At 43.6% G+C, this 21,503-nt stretch overlaps 1 protein-coding gene across 3 annotated transcripts in view; it reads left to right on the top strand.

Annotated features, from left to right (window-relative positions):
- Positions 1-204: 204 nt before the first annotated feature.
- The window catches only part of KCNJ5 (potassium inwardly rectifying channel subfamily J member 5), a 99,120-nt gene continuing 77,821 nt past the window's right edge, over positions 205-21,503 (top strand). For 2 of the 3 annotated variants that reach the window (XR_012236399.1, XR_012236397.1), the window contains exon 1: positions 8,429-8,596. Coding sequence is in view for 1 of the 3 variants with exons in the window: in XM_073603306.1 (XP_073459407.1) it covers positions 205-1,141 (937 nt within the window). In the remaining 2 variants the exon portion in view is untranslated. Of the gene's footprint in view, positions 1,142-8,428; positions 8,597-21,503 lie in introns of those variants that run through there. The other variant, XM_073603306.1, reaches the window with a different exon arrangement.

Genomic DNA, 21,503 nt, shown 5'->3' on the forward strand with positions numbered 1-21,503 from the left:
GATAACCAGACCACAAATAGAAGGGCACGGGAAGGTAATTACAGCTATTCTGGGAAAAAAACACATCTCAACCCTTTATTTTCAGTTTTTTTCTGCAGCATATCTATATTTTGTGTTGTAAGTAAATCAGTTTGTAGCATAATTTGAAACGCATCACAATTTTTTCAACATTGGTTTTTGCCTTCCCACAGTTATACACCCATTATGGCACGAGATTTAAGAGTTCCCATGGACCAGGATTTGGATGTTGAAATTGCACCCAGGGAGCCTAAGAAGTTACCCAAACAGGCTCGTGAAAATCCGCCTTTGACTGTGGACCGTTCACATCACTTAGCTGAGCACAATAAGCCACGTCAGCGATATATGGAAAAAGATGGCAAGTGCAACGTTCACCATGGCAACGTGAAGGAAACCTACCGCTACTTCAGTGACATGTTCACCACTTTGGTTGACCTAAAGTGGCACTTTAGCCTGTTTATTTTCACACTTGTGTACACAGTTACATGGTTATTTTTTGGACTCAATTGGTGGTTTATAGCTTATCTCAGAGGAGACCTGGAACATTTAGGGGACAAGGACTGGGTTCCTTGTGTGGAGAATCTAAATGGCTTTGTTTCTGCTTTCCTCTTTTCCATTGAGACAGAGACTACCATTGGCTATGGCTACAGAGTTATTACGGAGAAATGCCCTGAAGGAATAGTTCTGCTTCTCATTCAGGCAATTCTTGGCTCTATCGTTAATGCTCTCATGGTAGGGTGCATGTTTGTAAAGATAAGCCAGCCAAAAAAACGAGCTGAAACCCTGATGTTCTCCAACAATGCAGTGATTTCCTTGCGAGATGGTAAATTATGCCTCATGTTTAGAGTTGGAGATCTCCGAAGCTCCCATATTGTGGAGGCCTCAATCCGAGCCAAACTCATTAAATCCAAGCAGACCAAGGAAGGAGAGTTCATCCCGCTTAATCAGACAGACATTAATGTTGGCTTTGATACGGGAGATGACCGCCTCTTTCTGGTCTCCCCGCTAATCATTTCACATGAAATCAATGAAAAGAGTCCGTTCTGGGAGATGTCCCGTGTGCAACATGAGATGGAGGACTTCGAGATTGTGGTCATCTTAGAAGGCATGGTGGAAGCTACAGGTAAGTCACCTTAGATTGAACCTTTATATTCAGAAAACAGAGGTTGCCAATGACTACCTCCTTTTCAGATTACAGGTAGATTGGCTGTTACATTGATGTTCTTTTATGTAATAATTTTCGGTCACTGAGCAGAAATAAGTTTGCAGATGAGGGAATTTAGAAAGTTAGAAGTCCTTATCTGTATACTTGTGCTAGGTCATTGATTTCAAAGCCGGATATACACACAGCAGTTTGAGCTTCTTCAAATTGAAATTACCGATGCAACTGGTTAAGTGAGACTGCATGGCTGGAGGAGGTCAACAGAGACAAAATCTTCACTTAGGAGATCTTGCTGCTGGAGCACATCAGTATTCACTCATAATCATAGGCGTGCGCAGTGGCCCTAATCACTATGCCCAGTGCCGATTCCCCGTGCTGCTGGCTTCCCTTCTCTCCTCTCCCCCCAGCTGCTGCTGCGGATGTTTCAGGATGGAGAGTGGGGGAAGGGGCTCGTAAATATGTAATTTACTGGCCCCTTCCTTTTCCAAATTAACACAGTGAACACACTCGCTCAGTGTCCATTCAAAACTGAAGAATAGCAAACTATTTACTAGGCTTCAGTTTGTGAATGAACAAGAAGGCGCTCAGCACAGAGCACTTCCCATTCATTTACTGTCCAGTGCAGCTGAGGCTGCAGAGAAAGACGTGTGTGTTTGAGCTTTGGGGCGCACACCCTAATTCAATAGGCTGCACACACCTACGCTAATAATAATATTTTACTCCTGCAAAAAATGTATCTTTAACCTAATTTCTGTTTAGTGAAATATGCAGCTTTGTACTGTACAAGTTTGTGTGGTGAATCGCCCATAGATGGTGATAGTTATTTGTCAAGGTTTCTGTGTGCATTTTGGCAGCAAGTATGATCCTGATAAACCTTTGGACTGGTAAAGTGAGGCCCGGAACGAAAGGACTGCAAGGAGGGATAGTGTAGGGCCGGGCATGACAGTGTGTCTAAGGGAGACACATATGGGGTTAATGTGGAAAGGAGTAATGGGAGTGGCAAGAAAGGGGAAGGTAAGAAAGAAGTTTTTGCCAAAGGGGAGTGGTTATATTTATAGAGGGGGCGGTGCAAAGGGTCAGTGTGAAGATGAACTTACAGGAGGAGGCAGTTTTTCTCACTGCTCCTCCATGATGGCAGAGATTGAAGCAATACCAGAGTGGCTGCAGAGACAGGCGCGGAGCTCATGGAGGATGAGGCAGACGGATCCCCGTCAGGTGAGGTGTCCCATCGCGGAGGTCGCGGCCTCCAGCGTGCTTTTCACCAGGGCCTGCATCTAGACCCATTCACCTCCCCAGAAGCCCGACAGAGGAGCGATCGCTTCCCCCGGCAAAACAGCATCAGCCACAGCTTTCAGCAGGCCCTGGGTGGTCCACACGCCGCCTGCCTAATCCGGTGGGTGGGGCCACGGGCCAACATGGCGCCGGTTCCCCGCACGGACATCGTGGGTCAGGAAGCACGGCGGCATCCCCATCCACACACAGCGATCAGAGGGGGGAGATGATGAGGGACGGAGAGCCGAGCAGAGACACGGAGGTGGTGGAGCGGGAGATCGGGAAGTCGGTGAGGGGGCGGAGCCTACCGGGACAGCGCTCGGTGGGACAAGATGGCGGAGGAAGAACAACACATGACAGCCAGGACATCGCCAGGTCAGGTCAGTGACGCCGGTCTGGAGAAGGAGGAATTTCGGGGGTGAAGCGGGCCCCACAACTGCCAAGCACCACGGCCTTAGGGATTTCATCTCCCGGGGGGCTTGCTATGCCACCCATCCTGGAACAGGACGAGAGGTCAGAAGGGAAAGCATCAGGGGAGGAGGAACCACTAGTACCAGCGATGGAGAGCAACGCGGCGGCTGTTGGGGGAGCTCCTGGTCAGCCCGGTAAGTCAATGGTTAATTTGTCTTTGTCTGATGCATTGCAGGATGTGTTAGGGGTGGTAGCTGCGGGTACGGTTAGGCCAGCAGTTCCTTTGATACAGTCAGGGGGGGATACGCTGGGCCAGCAGGGGGCAGGGCACAGGCCTGCCAGTGCGGGGTCCGGTACGCAGCTGACGGATTTATTGGAGGGCCTGCGGGCGTTGTTAGGTAGATTTGAGGCAGTGGTTGGAGGAACTGGGGGATCTGGGGTGGAGATGCCCCCGGCAGCTCCGATACCCGTGCAGTCAGGGGTAGGAGTGGTCACCGAGAAGGCAGGGGAAAAAGGGGATACGGAGAAGGCGGAGAGGACCAATATGGTCAGGACTGCGAACGCGGCAAAGTGCGAGGTATACCTCTACTTCGAGGGCCTGCTGGGAGCTCATCTAAAACAGGAAGTCCGGGATAAGATTTACAAGGGCGAGTATGTGGAGATTTTTCGCTACTGCCATTGGAAAAAATTAACTTGGACAGGGTGAAACCTGATGATTCCAAGAAGGAGAACGAGGAAAGAAGGAGGTACAGGCTTATACCGTGTACATTTGTTAACTGGCTGCAAGCGTTTGCCATTATGGTGAGCGTTATTGGTGAGAAGAACCCCGAGCATTGCTCGGCTTTGTTCTGTTACATGGACGCTATAGGAGAGGCACATAGGGTGTACGGTGGTACTGCTTGGCTTAGATACAACGAGCAGTTCAGACAGCGCAGAGCAGTCCGCCCGTCTCTGCATTGGGATCATAAAGATATTAGCCTCTGGATGAGGCTTATGTCTTCAGCGAGGGCCCCGCCTCAGTTTTTTCAGGGGGAGGCCGGGGGTACACATTCCTCAGGACTGCCGGCCGGAAAGAAGTGGGGAGTATGCTGGCAGTGCAATGAGGGCTCCTGTAAATTTGGAGCAGCATACAAGTTCAAGCACGAGTGCTCTGGGTGAGGGGGAGCCCATATATTGTCCAGGTGTTTTAAGAGAGGGAAGCATGCCGGCGACTCTGCTCAAAAGAGGGACGACGCCGGTGAGGGTGGAAAGGATGCTTCCTTTTCTAAGTAAGTATCCAGACAGGGAAGCGGCAAAGTTATTGGCTTCGGGGTTTCAGGACGGTTTTAAGAACCCGTGTTCGTTGGCGATGGTTCTGCCAAAGGCAAGGAATCTGACATCTGCTTTACAGCATCCGGGGGTGGTGGAGGACAAATTGGGAAGAGAAGTGGCCATGGGGCGCATGGGGGGCCCTTTGCCAACAAACCCTGGCAGGATTTGGTGGTGTCACCATTGGGGGTGGTGCCCAAGAAGGAACCGAACAAGTTCCGCGTGATACACCACTTATCTTTTCCAAAAGCCATGTTCGCGGCTTTCAGCTCGTTTTTGGAGTGGGTGATTAGGGAGGTTTCCGGCTTAGGTTCAGTCATACATTATTTGGAAGACTTTTTGTGTATAGGCCCCCCTGCTTCCTCTGTGTGTGCGATTCTACTTTCCACGTTGCAGCACATCGCAGGCAGGTTTGGTATACCATTGGCCGCAGAAAGAACGGAAGGCCCAACGGCTGAATTTAGCTTTTGGGGATAGTAATAGACTCAATGGCGATGGAGTGCCAATTGCCCAGAGGTAAGTTGGAGGACTTGCAGAAGGAAATTCGGGAAATCCACGGACTGCGGAAAGTTCAGTTGAGGACTCTGCAGTCGTTGCTGGGTAAGTTGAATTTTGCCTGCAGGATCATCCCCATGGGGCAGGTATTGCCGACGGCTGTCGGCAGCCACCGCGGGGGTAAAGGCCCCGACTCATTTTATTCACCTGACCGGGGAACACAGGGAGGATTTAAAGGTGTGGTATGAGTTTTTAGCCTCATACAATGGCAGGGCGGTGTGGATGTCTGGCCCGGTGAGTAATTTCGATGTAGAGCTGGTTACAGATGCTGCAGGCTCCACGGGCTATGGTGCATTTTTCCAAGGGCAGTGGAGCGTGGAACCCTGGCCGCAGTCTTGGGAGAGGGCGGAGTTCCTTAAGAATTTAGTGCGACTGGAACTTTTCCAGTGGTGCTGGCTTTGGAACTGTGGGGGGAGGCATGCCAGATTCTAAAGTTGAGAATAAATTGTGACAACATGGGAGTAGTGCAGGTGGTCAATCGCATGTCTGCGTCACCACAACCAGTTATACGGCTTTTGCGGAAACTGGTGTTGAGGTGTTTGAGATTAAATATTTTATTTATACGGTGCACATCCCGGGTGTCGACAATTCGCTAGCTGACTCCTTGTCTCTATTTCAATGGAACAAGTTCAGGGAGCTGGCTCCGGGTGCACAAAAAGAAGGAGTTCCTTGCCCGGACTGGATTTGGGAGCTGCCCTTGGAGTCACCGCGGGATGGATTCGGCAGTCTAAGTGAGTCCACTTGGTCAGCCTACGCGAAGGTATGGAAAGAATGGTCAGGGTTGGTACAGGAGGCAGGGGCTGGGAAAATGGGGTCTAACGGGCGGTTACTGGTATTGTATTTTGTAGCTAGGAACATTGAAAAATGTTTTTTCGGTCTCTTCCATCGATAAAAAAAATGGCGGGCTTATCGTTTCTTTTCAAATTAATGGGAGGGGAGGACTGGAAAAAAGATTTTGGGTGAAGCAGGCCATAAAGGGTTATCGAAAACTGCATATGTGGAAGGATGTAAGACGGCCTGTCACTTTTGCGAACCTGGGGTCCGTATGTGCGATGTTGGGTTCAATATGTAAATCGCGGTATGAAGCGTTGCTGTTTACAGCAGTGTTCTCGCTAGCATTTTTGGGGTTTTTCGGACAGGGGAGTTGGTTAGCCCATCGAAGTGTTTGGCAGTGGGCCTGTTGGGAGCAAGATGTGCAGGTGGAGGTGGATAGAGTGTGTTTGCGGCTGCGCAGGTCAAAAACTGATCACCAGGGTAAGGGTGTGGATGTGTCACTGTTCGCGTTACCTGGGTCTAGGGTGTGCCCTGTTGAGGCAGTGCGTGAATTTCCGAAGATTAGAACAGATGGGGCAGAGCCATTCCTGAGGCATGAGGATGGGTACTACTTGTCAAAGTTTCAGTTCATATCAATTTTTAGGAAATGTCGTAAAGCAGCTGGGTTGGACGGGGCAGGGTACGCTTCACACTCCTTCCGCATAGGGGCGGCTACAGAAGCTGCCAGATGTGGGTTGGATGAGGCGGCTGTGCGCAGAATTGGAAGATGGGATTTGTGAGATTTCGGTCTTATATTAGGCCTCATTTGGCCGTGGAATAGATATAAAAAAAAAAAAAAAAAAAAAAATCTTGGATGTTTACAGGAAAAGGAGGGTGCATGTGGGATTCGCATGTTGTGATATGGTTGTGTTAAGTTGACAGGTGTGTTGCTGCCTTTATGTTATTTGTTTGTCGTTTCAGATGGAGGTTCAGTACGCCTTGTCTGGATCATAGGGCACTCCTAGGTGTGTTGGGGGGCCAGGAGAGGAGACGTAAGACCGGATGGCAGGCAATTGGGTATTTTCCAGGAGGGAGGCTTATCGGAGATGGTTGGGGATACCCGGGATGAGGTGGGGTAGAGTGATGGTGGAGGTGGAGAGGTACGTAAGGCTGGATAGACCACCTGACGTGTTAGTGATACATGAGGAATGATTTGGGGATCCGGACAGTCAGGGACCTGATCGCGGATATTAAATCCGATTTCACGCACTTGCGCACTAAATTCCCGGGTACCCCTTTTTGCTGTGGTCTGACATTGTGGCTAGAACGACAAGGCGTTGGGCTAGATCTGTGGTGAGCATCAGTAAGACTCGTATCAACAAAGTAGTGGGTAGGTTCGTGGCACAGAATGGGGGTATTGTGATTAGGCACAGAGAGCTTGGAAAAAATGTGGGGCTCTACTTGAGGAGTGATGGAGTTCGTCTCTCTGAAGTGGGGATTGACTTATGGCTATGGGTTTACAGGAAGGGATAGAACGGGCCCTGAGGGTGTGGAGGTGCCTTCAAGGGTAAGGTTGTCACCCTTTCGGGCTGTGGCGGTGTTCTTCTGGTGGTCTTTGACGGTGGCAGTAAACGGAGGGATCAAAAAGGGGTGGGGGGCTCATCGTTTGTATGTGCCCCTCCGGTGTATTCCTGAACGGTGGATGGAATACTGGAATGGTTGCACTGTGGGAAGGGGTTGTCTCCGAGCGGTCACAGCTGGAGGCCTATCAGTTTGGAAAAGGTCCCACAGTGCATTGGTATGGTATGTGGTTATACGTGGTTAAAAGGTGGGTCACCGTCAGAGACCATCAGACTGGGGTTAACAGGTTATGTTATTGTTTATTATATTTATATATACAGTATATATAATATATATATATATAGTGGTTTGGAGTTATTTAGTTGGTTTGTTTTAATAAAATAGGCTGTTATGGCCATTTTACTCCATAAAATATAAGTGTGGTCTCATTATTTGAGGTGGGTAAGGTATGGGTTGGAGATAAGTGGGTAACAGCGATAAGAATGAAGGGGACATTTAGACTACACTGGTCAAGTGAGGCCCGGAACGAAAGGACTGCAAGGAGGGATAGTGTAGGGCCGGGCATGACAGTGTGTCTAAGGGAGACACATATGGGGTTAATGTGGAAAGGAGTAATGGGAGTGGCAAGAAAGGGGAAGGTAAGAAAGAAGTTTTTGCCAAAGGGGAGTGGTTATATTTATAGAGGGGGCGGTGCAAAGGGTCAGTGTGAAGATGAACTTACAGGAGGAGGCAGTTTTTCCCACCCTCCCGCCCTAGATATATGTGTGCAATGTGTCCGTGTGTACTTGCTGCTCTGTTTTTAATTTATTGCAGGAAAAGGAAGAAGGTCGTCATGACAGCGGATAGGTGCCCTTCAGGGCTATGGCGGTGTTCTTCTGGTGGTCTTTGACGGTGGCAGTAAACGGAGGGATCAAAAAGGGGTGGGGGGCTCATCGTTTGTATGTGCCCCTCCGGTGTATTCCTGAACGGTGGATGGAATACTGGAATGGTTGCACTGTGGGAAGGGGTTGTCTCCGAGCGGTCACAGCTGGAGGCCTATCAGTTTGGAAAAGGTCCCACAGTGCATTGGTATGGTATGTGGTTATACGTGGTTAAAAGGTGGGTCACCGTCAGAGACCATCAGACTGGGGTTAACAGGTTATGTTATTGTTTATTATATTTATATATACAGTATATATAATATATATATATATAGTGGTTTGGAGTTATTTAGTTGGTTTGTTTTAATAAAATAGGCTGTTATGGCCATTTTACTCCATAAAATATAAGTGTGGTCTCATTATTTGAGGTGGGTAAGGTATGGGTTGGAGATAAGTGGGTAACAGCGATAAGAATGAAGGGGACATTTAGACTACACTGGTCATGTGTGTTGTGTATAATTTATGTTTGTTATGCTGGCGTTTTGTCGAAGTGCAGTTATTTTCCCAGACCTGCTTTACTGAAATGAGGTTTCAACTACAACAAACTGCAAGATTAAAAGCTTCTCAGTGGTCATGGGTATGGATTAGTCAAGGAGTGAGATGACAGAGTTGAAGGGTAAGTGAAGAGAATTTGCAACAACAATCGGTCAATTACACAGGAATGTTGAATCTCTGTATTCAAAATAATTGCTTTTCATCATTTCCTGTTGCACACTGCCCACATTATATAATAGTTCATACAGTGACTTGAGCAAAGCAGTCCTTTGTGTTAATCTCTAGTATGCAAATGTATAGTCATGAATTAACATACCAGAAGGCGTGTATGCATGTACACTGTGTGCTTGTTAGTGTATATATACCTGAACCCTTTGTTTAAATTGTTATCTTTTGCTGTTCAAAGCTTTTAGAGCATTTGGTTGGCATTGTTACATTCCTATCCAATATCTCGGAGTTTAGATCTTCTCTTCTTATGTATTCAGGGCACAGTAACACTGTGTGACTAAAAAAAAAATTGGGAGATTCCATTGCCTTGTTTTATGCTCCAGGATGCCATCTAGATTCTTGCTAGTGAGTCTCTGGGCTGGAACAAATATGCAGAATGGGAAACCTCAGTATCTGTATGCTTGTTCTGTTTAAGTGATTTATGAGACCGTGGTAAGATGGCAGGGATATATCTGCTCCTTTAGGCTCCATGTACACTGAAGCTCAAAAAAGCTTTTTCTGGACACCAGATTGCTGGCAGAAAACTCTGATTGAAAAACGTGCTTTTAACAGCGTTTTGTACTAGCGTTTATGAGCGTTTTTTAGCGTTAGCGTTTATGGGCGTTTTTTAATAAAAATACACAGAGGATACTCCAAAAATCCCACAATGCATTCCAAACTCCCACAATGCATTGAAAAAATAGAACGCGAAAGCTAATTAATGTGCGTTTATAAGCGTTTATCGGCGTTTGGCGTTTTTTGGCGGTGAAAAACAGCATTTTGAATCCGAATTTCTGGCGTTCAGAAAAAAGCCCATAAACTCCACTGATCATGAAAGCTAAAAAACATCCATGGACACATAGGCTAACCTAGAGTGGAGTTTATGGGCTTTTTAAAAAAAAAAACGCCCAAACTCCAATAAACTGCAGTTTATGAGCTCCAGTGTGCATGGAGCCTTAAGATCAAAGCCATTCTGACCCCCATATCTCTGTCCTGCAGGTTCACTTTAAAGAAAAGCTACATAACTATTTTACACTTATCTGCATTTTGTTCTGTACCTTTTAAATTGTATAAGAATATTAATGTACTAGTCATACTGGTTTATTGACTCCAGTTATAGAATCCAATTTGCATGGAATAGTAAGGTTATGTGGATTTACTTCAGTGCCCATATTTCCCTCCAGAAATTCTAAAATATTTTAGTTGGTTAATTGTCTGGCTCATTGTATTTAGTATGCAGGGAATTTCTGGTACTAGTCTTTTTTTGACAAGCTCGGAGTATAGTCAAAATACTGTATATGACATTTCTGAAGGGTCACCAGGAATCTACTGTCCCTAGACACACAAAACTAGGAAGAAACCACATGTAGCAGCCTAATGTATTGTAGTTCTATTGTTTCCAGTACTGCTATGTCTTCAAGAAAACTTTTATGATGTAGAAAAATGTCTAAAAAAAAAAAAAAAAAAAAAAAAGCTATAAATATGTAAGCATTGTTTGTCCTACGGGAATAATTACTTCTGGAGAACAATTATAATCCATCATGCATCATATTATTATTTATAAACTGTTCAGGGCATTTCTTTTGTAATCTTATTTTAATTTTTATGTTCAGGTGAGATTCAATATTTCACTGGTGGTAACAAAGTTTATGATGCATGTGCTCCATTTAGTAGTATTAATTCTTTCTCAATGATTAATGGCCTTGTCATTATGAACCATGCTGAGTGCACATTATTGGTTTCCTAAAGTGTAACTAAAGGCACAACTTTTTTTTGGATAGAGTGGAGAGGGATTACAAAGTCTGTCCATTTTTTGTTGCTGTTGGTTCCCCTGTAAGGGAGATTCACCCTCTCTATTTGTCCTGTTTCTTGCTGGAAGTGAAAGTAAAAGAAAATCCCAATTTTTGGGTTGACTTAAGAACAGGAATCATGGGGAAGTCTTCCAATGGGGACACTAGTTTTGGTACTTTTGTTGACATCCTTGGATTCCATCACTTTGGAGGGATTACCTCTCACTACCTGTTTTGGGTATGGCAGAGGAAGTGAAAGGAAATCTCCCATAGGGGGGATGGGGAAAAAAGGGGTTATAACTCTCCCATACCCATCCAGAATGGAAAAAAAATAGTTTTGCCTACACTTTAATTTTCTTTCTGACTGTCTGCTGCATTACAGTGAAGAATAGAATATTTATTTCTGACTTTAAATACATTTGACTTGCATGCAAGCCTTGGCACAGTGCGCAAAGAAGGGCTCATTGTATGGCATCCCTGAAGCCAGTCTTGTATGACATGCTTTGAAGCCTATCTTATAAAACCTCAGTTGCTGCTGCTTTTCAATCTTCTGCAATAGCACAGCCGTGATTTCTGCTGTTTCTCAGTTAAATAAATGAGAACTGTCCTGACCTTGCCTGGGAAAGTAGATACATAGCACTGGAACCCTGAGGTTGTTTCATTCTAGGTTTATTTTAAATTATTATCATCCAGTAGTATGGGGTAGGGTAAATAGACTCTGATTATTGGGCTGGCAGCTTCTGCAAGCTGAAGGTTTCCACGATCACCTTTTGGTTGTGGTTGGGATGGGTGAATCCAGAACTAAAGTGGCTACACTGTGAGATAATTACAGATTGATTATAAAGTCAGGGCCAAAAATACAACACAAAGTAGAAATGAAAAAAGTTATACATTAGCATACCACATGATTCAGAATGCTAGAGAACAAATACCAGTAATGCTGCGTACACATGGTCTGACTTTTCGTCTACAAAAGTCCGACGGACGCCGACGGACCAAAGCCGGCTGACAATCCGATCGTGTGTGGGCTTCCCCGGACTTTCAGCGGACGTTTACAGCCACAAATCTGACGGACTTTAGATTTGAAACCTGCTTCAAATCTTTACGTCGTAACTACGCCGGACCCAGAAATCCGCTCGTCTGTATGCTAGTCCAACGGACAAAAACCCACGCTAGGGCAGCTATTGGCTACTGGCTATCAACTTCCTTATTTTAGTCCGGTGTACGTCATCACGTAGGAATACATCGGACTTTTGTGTGATCGTATGTAGGCAAGTCCGTTCGTTAGAAAGTCTGCTGCAAGTCCGACAAAAATCCGTCGAAAGTCTGTCGGGCGGGCTGTCGGACTTTTGAAAAGTCTGATCGTGTGTACGCGGCATAAGAGAATGAAAAGTGTGAAAATATTAGATCAAGAATAGTATTTATAATATAAATGATGGTAATGAGCATAACAATAAATTATTTATAATAAGAGCATCACTCATATTGTAATACCATCAGCAGTATTGGTGATGGCAGTAAAAATGTAATAATAATACATGGCATCAAATAGTAAAAAAAAGTGTATAAAATTAACAAATCGAAAAATAAAAAATATGAAAAAGATAAAATTGGTCTTCAAGAACGTAATCGCTAATTCAATATATTGATAACCAAATATGGATCATAAGATATACAGATTTAGAATTTATAAAATGAATGTATCTGAACTATAAGTGGCTGTGATGATATGTGAAGAAGCACAAGCTGGCTTACTGACAGTGACCTTTTTAGAGCATTTATATTTATATATCAGTTTAATAGTGTCTGTTTTGGAAGTGTGAAAGTGATTTGGACTTCTTGCAGTGTTTTTAGAGTAAGGGTACATGCCCACTGGCTTAAAAAATTTGCTGTTTCTTCAGGACTTTTGTGTTTTGCCTGTAGAAGCAGCGCAGTGTTATCCTATGTGTCCATGCACATTAAGAGGTTTAGAAGCACAAGCAGGAAAAAACCCTTCTGGTTTGCATTTTTAATTTGAGTTTTCTGGCACAAAAAATGCTAAACACTCCTAAACGTGCACAAAAAAACGCTCTGTATGAGTGTTTGTTTTTTCCCGCCAGGGGAACTGGCCAGTGTGCATGGAGCCTTACCATGTTGTCATTTTTGAGCCAGTCTGACTTGATTCATATTAGGTGAGACTCCTAGGACTCCCAAGAGTTTTTGACCTTTAGTTCTAGGATTTTAAAGTGAATGGTTATCATTCAAGTAATTATATAATGATGCATCATGTAATTGAGTAATTTATTATTTAATTATAGTATTTAATTATAGGGCAACCATTAATTTTATAGACCATACATATATAATTATGTCCCATATTTCATACATCAATAAATTTAATAATTTTGGGATCTTCAGTTTTTTTTTTTTTGTGAAAGTATTTCTTGAAATGTTAACCGTACACAGAATAGGAGTGTAGTCAGATGCTGGGCTACAGCAATATGGAAATGGAGATATTGCACTTTATTCTAACATCCTTCAATGGAGATAGCGATGTTATGCTGCGTCATCCTCCTTCGCAGCCAGAGTTAAAGCCAAGCAGCCCATAGACGTTTATGCAGTGCGCTGAGAATTCTAGTTTGAGACGGCAGCCATGTAATGGGAAGAATGGACTCCTTACAATTCAAATTCCTATAGGCACTGTTTAGTAGGAGTAGTGGAGAGAGGATTTTTAATAAACTGCCTGGGAAAGCGCTTCCTCTTGGCACCAAGGGAGTTGGTCCCCTTTCACGCAATTTTTCCGATCAGGTCCAGCTTTCAGTTTTTCAGGGGGACCTGATTGGTCGGTTCATTTATTCCGATGGAACAGCAGGTGTAAATGGACATGTGTCCATTTACATCTGCCTACTTTCAATCCCATCTGGTCCACTAAAAGCAAACAGAAGGAGATCCATTCTCTTCCATATAGGTGGATCGGAGGTAGTCGGGTGTAAATGGAGAGCGTAATCTGTATACACCCGGCCGCCCATAGAGCAGAGCAGTCTCTGTCCATGTCCGTTCTGCATAAACTAAGCATACACAGACCTGTCATCCACCCACTATCCTCTAATCAGCAGGGGATCTGTGGGTGGATGATTGGAATGCAGTCAGCCTTGTGTGAAAGAAGCCTTAGAGAGAGAAAGCGAGTGAGCACCTCTGTCCAGATATTCACCTGCCAGCGGGAGACCACACCAGCAAAGATCTGAGACTGATTTCCGGGAGCAGCGCAGCACCTCCCACATCAATGCATCTTCACTACTCCAGCAGGGAGAATGGAGCGTTCACTCATCCTCTGCTTCCAACCGCTTAACCTCTGCTTCCCACCTTGTACAGTGAGAGGTCACTGCAGCATCCCGGGGACTGGTGAGGGGGCTATTTGTTCATTGCTGATACTGCTAGCAGGGACTGAGCCACTGAAAGCAGGACACCAAGTGTACCCAATCCAATACTCCATTATACCAAACCTTTACCATATCTGAACCACATCTACCTTGCACCTGGGCCCCTGGGCCAAGAATATACTGTACCTATACTGCATGCAGGTTAACTGGGGCTGTCATTAAGTGCAAAGACTGGACTGCTGGCTGAACGGAAAGACTGGACTGCTGGCTGAATGGAATCCTGCCATAGCTGACCACAATCGGTTGAGACCTCCGAGAGACTTCTCATTGCACAGGATCTTGCCTCAGACACAAGAGCTTTCTCCCAGGGAAGGTGTGAGGTATGATTTGGTTTAAAGCACTCCCACTGCTTGTAAGGAAGGAAAAGAGGGAATGTCTCAGCAGGATTGCAAAAGAAATCACAGAAACTCCTGTTTCTCTTGGTTGCTTTGCACTGAATAAGAGCACATGTCCAGAGACACTGAAGAGGGCACCCTGGGCCCGGTAAGAAACTAACCTTGCACAATTTTTTGTCAGCTGGGAACTGTTGTGCTTTCCTCAAGGGCCCCAACTTTGCCGGTTAAGGTTTTTTTCTTTTTCATCATTCACTGTCCAGTGGTATAAAACGGGGCCTGTTAAATCAAGTTAAAGGCTGTCTTTATATACTGTTGCTTGGTCAAAGCTATTCAGTTCTGTTAATTACTGATAGCATACTGCAGGTGTTTAACCACATATTTCAGAGTAACATTATTTTATTACTGATTATTTATATTAGTAAAATTGTTAATGCTCTCTTCATTTAGACTATGCGTGGCCTAATAAATTCTTTGAAATATACCAAGGTGTGCTGGGAAGTTCTCTGTGAGCGAGGTGTGCAGAGAAATAACAAGACCATTCTGCAGCTTCTCCGGGGGTAGGGGGGCTTGATCGAGGATTTGAATTTGGGACTGAGAAAAAAAAGTGATGACTGCCTCCACCAGCCAGGCTACCACGATGGACACTGTCACTGCTGTGGAGTGGTGTGAATCACAGAATGGCAGGTTTGGGCTCTGTGTTGTCGAAGGCTTTGCTGGTTTCACCTGGACAGATAAACAGATTCAGAAATTGATAACATTAGTACCTGGGCAAAAAACATTTGTGGTGGACACAAAAGGTGACCAGGCAGCTTCTCGCCCTTATGCTTTATTAGAATGGAGGAGAGGAATCCTGACCGTCTTTTAAGGGGATAGCCTGCAGCTAATGGGCTCTTGAAGCCCAGCTTACACAGGCAAGTATACCGATCAGTTTTGGTTCCTTAGCATTGGATTTGGGAGTACAAGATACTATTGCCACCCCATCCTCAACTACTGAGTGTCTAGAAGCCTTGTGGGAGATTTATGGGAGCGTAGAAGACTGTACTGAATTGGTTTACATGTTTTCTCACACCTATCACGTGCAGCTGGATAAGATTCTACCCCAGATCATTCTGAAAGGTAGCATTGAGCCAGGCAGCAAAAGCAAGGCTTTGTTGACACAGACTCTTTAAGGGGCTCTCTTATTAGATCCCATAATGTTGAAACTTTGAACTAGAGACCAGAATAAGCCATTAACTTCAAATTGAATACGATTATTTGAAAAGAGACTCTGTGTAAGGCTTATAAAGCTGCCGTTAGTTCATCAAACGCATCTATTGTGGAGGTAGGAGCTATTGGCACAGTGGAGGTCCAATCCAAAGTAGCTGCTTTAAAGACACAGATGTCTCAGATGATGGAGCTAATGACTCTGTTGTCTGCCGAGATAGCGTCAAAACCTACCCAGACAAAGGCACCACAGAATACTCTCATTGCCAAGCTTTCAAGATGCATGGTCTGCTATAATTGAGGGGGTGTTGGTCACTACCGAGTGGCTTTCCTAACCTACCCAGGCCACAGAAAATTACAAGCCAACCAGGTATGTAACAAAGACAGCTGGCTCTAGTTCCCAGATTCAAAACAAGGGGTGGGTGCAGCCCAAACCTTTGTGTCAGGCCTTATATAAAGCCTTGATTAGGCCACCCAAGTTATCCTCAGACTGGGGCATCAGATCGTAGGAGATCAGAGCATACCAAATCCAAAACCATTGGCCTAGACGGAAACTACCACCATTAGACCAAAAGAGGGAATCGAGCTCAAACTGCTGAACAGGTCTCATCAGCTCCTCCAAGTTCACTGACGACCCTTCCCTATAGTGCTTGTTCAGTTGGAAGGTGTAAGCACGAAAGCCCTTCTGGACTCTGGAGCAAGTGACCTTGATCTCCTGCAACTTCTATGACAAACACCAGAAGCACCTGCCCCTGTGGAAGTTTTGAAGATCCAGGGCATAGGGACAAAGAAGCTCCCCTATGATGGGTATCTCCCAGTCGAGCATAAATTCGGACCCACAATGATAGGATAACCAGAGATTTCTGACGCATTGGCCCCACCCTCCAGGGGTAATTTAACTTCCATGATAGTGGGGACGGACACTGACTTGGTCCAATGGTTACTTACCCCCTATGTTTCAGCGAGTGATTAAACCCCTGAAAGTGTACATCTCATGCAGCGGTCAGTGTACCAACATTTGGTTCACGAGCAGAAGACCCCAGCTGAAGGAGTGGAAAAGCTATGGAAATTGGACAAGGTGGAAAAGGTCTTGCAGCCAGGTGAAGTAATGTGTTTATGGGCTTCAGCCAAACTGAATTGGGATCAACCTTGTCCTTACGTTATTCTTTCTTGTGATCTATAGAGTGAAGATTCAAATTTGGAATGCATTCCAGAAGTAGTTTTGACGAAGGCTCTACAGAGAACCCTTGTGAAAGTTCCTTTTAGTGTACATAATATTACTGATTCTCCAGTAAAGCTTTGGGCAAATGATGATAGGACAAGTGCACCCAGCTACGCCCCTCACACCACATGACTTGGTGGGGGAGCCACAGAGGAATTGTCAGAGGACCAGTTCTATTTAAAGAACTCCCCATGAGGCCTGAATGGAAAGAATGGGCCAAAGCACAACTTCCGAATTGGCAGAAAGTGTTCTCCAGAAACATGTTTGACGTGGGATGCGCAGCATCACATTTGTCTGCCAAAGGACAAGCCTTTCCGAGGTCTTGACGAATCTCATTAGCAGACCTGGATGACCTCACTGAACAGATTGCGGAGTTGAAGTGGGCGGGAGTCCTATGAGAGTCCAGGAACCCCCTATGCTTCTCCCATTTTGGTGGTGAGGAAGAAAAGGGGATCACTGAGAATATTCATTACTATCGCATCCTCAAATAATGAACACTCCCAGACCAGTACACCACTTCTTGAATATAAGATGCTCTGTAATGTCTATCAGGGCCAAATGGTTTAGCGTGTTGGATCTCAGAAGAGTGTACCATCGTATCCCCATGCATTCTGATGATCGGGAGAAAACCACTTATATCTGCCTGATGGGGTTCTTTTGGGTTTAATTGGATGCCACAAGGTCTTACAGGATGCCCTGCAACATTCTGGTGTTTGAAGGAGCGAACTGTGACATGAACTTATTGAAGTGTTGGTGCACCTGGACGACGTAATTGTCATAGCAGTGTTTATTAACCCCTTCATGCTGCTGCATGAAGGGGTTAACTGACACTGGTGCCACTAATGCAGCACAAAAGGGTTATTTAGCTGCCACTGGTGAGTAATGCATCATTGACCAGTGGCAGCACATTAACCCCTTCACTGGCTGCCCCCTCCCCCAAATCACCATCTTTGGCCACACAATACAATCTGATGGTAAACAAAGGTTCTAAAAGGAGCTGAAGGACCAACCTACATAGGATTAAGCATGTACAATGGCTTGCTTACTTGCATTCATGCTCCTTTGTGGTGCCGGGGCTACTATCTCTTCCTCTCCTAGCCTCTGAATGACAGCAAGTCAAAGGTCAGGACTAGAAATCTTCTATTGGGTGGAAATCACTCTGCCTGACAGAAGTATATTAATACTATCTAGACTACTGCCGGGTGCAGGAGCGCACTCTGCATCCTGCTGCAGCTCTGCAAATGTCCTGTGTGCACAGTGTGTTCTGGCCAGCGGGGTTGATTTGTGTGCACTGCTGTGCATCTTCAAACACGGGACTTTAGTTTGGCTCAGCTTTACATATTGTAGATTGCCCAGGTGGCAGGCATGGTAAGCAGCTGGCGTCATGTTGGATGGAGTTTATCTTGTCTGGTGGCCACGATTGACAGGTAGATGACGATCGCGGGTTGCCAACCTTCATTTTAAATGGTGTATATATTTTTTCGAAAGCACAATTGCATGCTTTTGGTAAAATAAAGTTGTAAAATTGCAATTGGCAATGAAGAGAAACTATCTTTTTTTTTTTTTTTTTTTTTTTTTTTTTTTTTTTTTTTTGCATGAGTTTTATTAAAGTGCCACTTTGCTCTGCAACCCCAATTCTAGAAATGTTGGGATGCTGTATAAAATCTAAATAAAAAACGAATGCAATGATTTGCCAATCTAATTCACAATTGAAAAATGGAAAACATATGAAATGTTTAAGCTGAGAAAATGTAGCATTTTAGGAAAAAATAAGTTAATTTTGAAATTGACGGCAGCAACACATCTCACAATAGTTGGGACAGGGCTATGTTTACTTTGGTGTAGCATCCCTTCTTCTTTTAACAAAACCCTGTAAACGTCTGGGAGCTGAGGAGACCACTTGCTGGAGTTTTGGAAGCGGAATGTTGTACCATGGAATATCAAAATTTGAGTCATCTGCCCACATAACAGTTTTCCACTTTGCAACAGACCAGAGAAAATAGCAGCATTTCTGGATTATGTTCAGATATGGTTTCTTCTTTGCATGTTAGAATAGAGCTTTACCTTGCATTTTTTTGATCCCATGGTGAACTGTGTTCACAAACAGTGATTTTTGGAAGTATTCCTGAGCTCCTGCAGTGACGTCCAAATCACGTCTATTTTTAATGTAGTGCCATCTGAGGGCCCAAAAGATCACATGCATTCAATATTGTGTTTTGGCCTTGTCCCTTGCACACAGATTTCTTCAGATTCAGTGTTTTTGATGGTATTATGTACTGTAGATGATGAAATATTTAACGTCTTTGCAATTTTATGTTGGGGAAAATTATTCTAAAATAGTTTTGACACTGTTTAGACATACCTTTTCACAGATTGGTGAACCTATGCCTATCTTTACTTCTGAGAATCTCTAATATACCCAATCATGCTACTGACCTGTTTTTTTTTGTTTTGTTTTTTTCTTTTTCTTCAAAGCCGTTTTTTTTTTTTTTCCAAAAAATTGGAAAAAAAAGTGTGGAATATGTTCTTTTACAATGATAAAATATGACATGGTATTGACATGACATGGTATTCAAACTATATAACATGAAGACTTTAATGAGAGATTTCTGAGACTTTATGTAAAGTCTTAAATTATTGCAATTGCAATTTCTGCTGAGCACAAAGCTGAAATTTGCACATATTGTGAGAAATCTTCTTTTCCAAATGCTACAAGGATAACAAAACATGTACTTGCATGCCAGAGATGTCTTAAAGAGATTAAAAATACTTTATTGCATGAAATGAGGAAACTAATGAAAGTGCAAGTAGCTTTACACTCTAGAGTTCTCATTGAAGAAACACTCGTTCTGCTGCTTTTGGATCACCACAAAGTGTTTCTTCACCAGCAGCATCTTCAAGTAAGGAAGTGTTACAAACCACAGCCATCCAAAAATACACAATCCCTCTATTTATAGAAAAAATCGCACCTGAAAATCAGGAAAATCAAACTCTCAATATATGCTTTTGGATCAGCGTTGTCAATAACTGAAAATGCATATTGGCAGGAAGCTTTTATATTATTATGAGGGAAAGGGGGGTGGTTTCCTGTTCTCATGTATAGGTGAAATATTCTCATCCTATACAGACCTTGTTTTTCCATTTGCAATAAATAGCATTTTAAAAAGAAAGTTTATTTGATTTACTAAATAAGCCATACTTTTATTTCAAGCATAATATTTTTATATATGCTGCATTTCACCTTCCCAGTGTAAGAAAATTATTTTCAGTGTAAAAAAAAAAAAAAAAAAAAAAAAACAGATTTTTTTTTTTTTTCCCTCCGCTAGAAAAAAAAAGCAGGCGAAAAACAGTTTTTCTTCCTATGCCTTCAGAATTTCTGGACATTTTACGTTTACAATGTCCTAGGTGAGGGTATACTTTCTTAGAACAACAGAAAATATGGATATTTAGCTTAGTTCATAAAGCATCCATTTCTTGCAAAATTTAGGACACTGGGTTAAAAATCACTGGTACAGGGTCCACACAATCCTTCACAAAATGTCAATGAGTGTTTCTTAATGATAATAATGAATTTTAGAGAGGTTTTTATTTCTTTTTATTCTTTTTTCTATCTTTTGTTGCAATTTTAGTCCTGAAAGAGCAGAATTGGCTTTTTAAACAGTGTTTTTGGGGTAAACTTATATCTCCATTTGGATATCACAGTTTTAGGTTCACTGGTCTCCCTGCTTGGCTCATGCAGCAATATGCACCATTAGGGGTTTTTTTTGTAGGAAATTCTGCTGGACACACATCTCATTGAAATTTAGTGTTATAGTTTCCAGACAGTTACATCACCTTGAATGTTATGTGCATTTTGTGTTTTTTTCCATTACTGATCGAGCTACGATAGCCGGGCAGCAACTGATCATGTGAAATAAGGGACATATTTGCAGTGACTTTATTTGATGTTGTTTAGGTACAGGAGCCTATAAATCATTCTTTGACCCCTGTGACTCTCAGGTTAGCACTAAAACTAACTTTATGCTGTGTTTCAAGGGACATTAAGCAGGGCAATAAATAACACAAGCTGTTCAGTTACACACAGCCTGCAGCCAGACTGTTTAACCCCTTGTAGCTGGTGCTGCTGGAGTGATAGAGCAGATTATTTCTATGTTAAGGTGGATATATTTATAAATTCATCTGTAGTAACTTAATGTGCAGTGCAAAATTGTGCAGTAACCCATAGAACCATGTTTCATCATTCTGAAGCTAGATACTGTATACACTCAGGATTCTGATTGTTGGAATCAAACCCATCCATAAACAGTCCTTTGACATGCTCACCCACTATATTGTGTGTGTGTGTGTGTATATGGTGATCTCCCCGGTATAGGATGAGAAGGTAGAGAACTGGTGATGTTAGTGTCCATCCCCTTTTGTGGAACAATTTGTGCTCGGGGTCACTAATACATTGCTTTTTGTATCACGTGCCAGAATATCCCCAGGATTCCATCACTGGATCTGTTATTTAAAACAAAAGATGTTTTAGAGTCTCTTGAACACTACAAAAAATGACCAGTATTACCTTATTACTGTATATCCAGTAATCTGTATATGCCATCCTCACTGAATATTATTATTTCATTATTTTTAAAGCTGAACGTCAGACAGATAAATACATATATGAAATACATATAGGTTTTACCTGCCTAAGGCTTTGTATTCCTGTCAGTCCAGTTCTAAGATTTGCACAGCTCTGTCACACAGCACCGCCATGTCCTGCAGAGTAGGAAACCTTCTTTTTTTTTCCTGTTGCATTTAAATAATGCTTGCAATAAACACTTGAACAGTGAAATGATATAATCTGACTGGC

The sequence above is a fragment of the Aquarana catesbeiana genome, linkage group LG10 (assembly GCF_042186555.1).
Source record: "Aquarana catesbeiana isolate 2022-GZ linkage group LG10, ASM4218655v1, whole genome shotgun sequence".
Taxonomy (NCBI): domain Eukaryota; kingdom Metazoa; phylum Chordata; class Amphibia; order Anura; family Ranidae; genus Aquarana; species Aquarana catesbeiana.